Below are 2197 nucleotides of genomic sequence, written 5' to 3' on the forward strand. Positions count from 1 at the left end.
GCGAATCATTGTGTTGGGGGGAGAGAGTTTCCACGAATTATCTGACAATTTTTTACATAGGTCCGGGTTGCGGCTAATTTGGATACAAAATGGATGGAGGGATCGTTTAGTTTTTCTTCTACAGATAGACTGGGTTCCCTTGTTATCCCTTGACCCCGGGGTAATGGACATATTCTTAGGAGGGTGAAGGGATTGAATTTCAGCATTCCGGGATTGACCAGCGAGTTCAGGTGACAACCTATTCAAACTAGAAAAAGGTATCGGTCAACATCAAAATCCTGCACATTAAGATCAAGCAAGTCGAATCACAAGTTGCTTTTTTACGGATATTTAAAGCCCTCTGTTTTACGGTGCCGTGCGTCCTGCCGTTGAAAAAAGTTTTAGAGCAGCAAATCCGTGACTGCTTTATGCGCGGCGATCGGTTCACGTATGCTGTCCATAGTGAAGCGCAGCGTGCCTGGAAGGCTGCTCGGAGCAGCCCGCAGGAAAGCCAAACTATTTACTCGTATTATGTTGATGCAGTACGCAAGCAAGTTATGGCTATGAGAAAGAAATCAGCCGAGAAGAAAGACGCTGTGAAGGAACGGGATACCAAAGTCAACCTCACTGCCACAGAGCGCACTGCTCTTTTCCAGCATATCAAGCTGCCGGGGGGCATATCCTCCAAGGTTACAGAGTATGAGGAGCTTGCAACCAAGGGGGACAAATGGGAATCACCCGTCTTTTCCATTGGCGACGCCGCTGAATCTACGAACCTCCCTCAGTTAGCTCCTATTGCACGCAAGCCTCGTTCACGACCTAAAACTAGGGATTCAGGAATTGGTTCAGTTGATGAAACTATTAGTCGGGACGACCAGGACAAGGGCAAACGCGGAATCGGGGGTACTCAACTCCCTTCCGGCCCCCATATGGTCCCTGAAGCCAATATCCGGGTCTAAGGGCGTTGGGTCAGAGGTGATCTGATGGTTTCGAACTTTCTCTTAATCTCTGAATCCAGTGCATGTTTGTTTTTGTATTTTTGGAAGTATGAAATGTCTCTCCTATCCACATGATACCGCATCTCTTGTTTTCTTTGTCTCTTGTTTTCTATTCCATGAAAGTTGCATGATGATTTCCTGGTGAAACGAATCTCGATTGTTGCACCGCCAGACAATTACCGTATCTCTGAGTTAGCAGGAATCTGGATTTTGGTGGGTATCTTGTTGAATGAATTGATGGGCATGTGCGATTGGTGCTGTTCTCGTGCAATGACTTTGTAATATGTGACCCAATATTCTTACAATCTTCTCTTCTCTATATATAGTTAATTGAAAAGTGGTTTTTCTGTATTTTATGGACAGTAATGTGGTTAGCTTCATAACCCGTATTCCTTGCATCTCTGCCCATCAAATTTCTCATATTATATTCCATAGTTACATATGAGCAATCTCTGCCTTCTACACCTCTTCTCAAAGAATTCGGTGATGTATCTTAATTGAGATATTATATTATGAAGATGAATGATATTGAGGAGCTGTTGTGGAGATTTTGTCCTAATGTCAGTGAGATATCCAGATTATTTTCTCCCACCCATCCACCCATCCACCCATCCACCCATCTATGTGCAATATCAAGATGTAGCGATATCTGGCGATGATATCTATCGATGATAGGATTATCCAGCAATGATATGAAGCCCCAGCAATCTGTAACACTACTATCTAGCAATATCTATTAGTAATATGAATTGATACTCTTCAATTGTTTATATTCTGCTTTATTTATGTTCTTCTCCAATATCACATATTAGATATATTTATGCTCTTGTAACCGGTCGTAGCAAGCATAGCATGCTTGTGAGTAAAATGATATTTGTTACAATGATAGCTCCTGATCACCACTGCGACTTCGTCATGATTTTGTTCAAGTCTTGGCATACGGCTATTTACCTTTTTTAGGTCGTCATGAATCAAAGATCCGAAAACACTTTCGGCCTGAATTGAGTAGTAAAAGTGGCCGCTGCCCATTCTTTTCGGGTGCTTTTTTTATGTATGACGACCACATTTTTTTCTTAATTGAGCAGGCAAAGAAACTCTGGTAGTCAAGCGGCTTTAACACCAGCATCAGAAGAACCCAGAAACGATCTCAACAGCCAACAAACGAACAAACGATAAAGGAGGCCAAACCAACAGTTATTGCGGAAGCAGGCCGTAGAGGC

General features: G+C 42.8%; 1 protein-coding gene across 1 annotated transcript in view; it reads left to right on the plus strand.

Moving 5' to 3' along the window:
* The window catches only part of HCAG_01308 (predicted protein), a gene marked incomplete at both ends in the record, with an annotated part of 3271 nt that extends 2333 nt beyond the window's left edge, over nucleotides 1-938 (plus strand). The window contains one exon of the mRNA XM_001544211.1: nucleotides 258-938. Within this exon, the coding sequence (XP_001544261.1) occupies nucleotides 258-938 (681 nt within the window). The remainder of the gene's footprint in view (nucleotides 1-257) is intronic.
* Between the last annotated feature and the right edge of the window lie 1259 nt (nucleotides 939-2197).

This window comes from Histoplasma capsulatum, genomic scaffold (assembly GCF_000149585.1).
Source record: "Histoplasma capsulatum NAm1 scaffold_1 genomic scaffold, whole genome shotgun sequence".
Classification (NCBI taxonomy): domain Eukaryota; kingdom Fungi; phylum Ascomycota; class Eurotiomycetes; order Onygenales; family Ajellomycetaceae; genus Histoplasma; species Histoplasma mississippiense.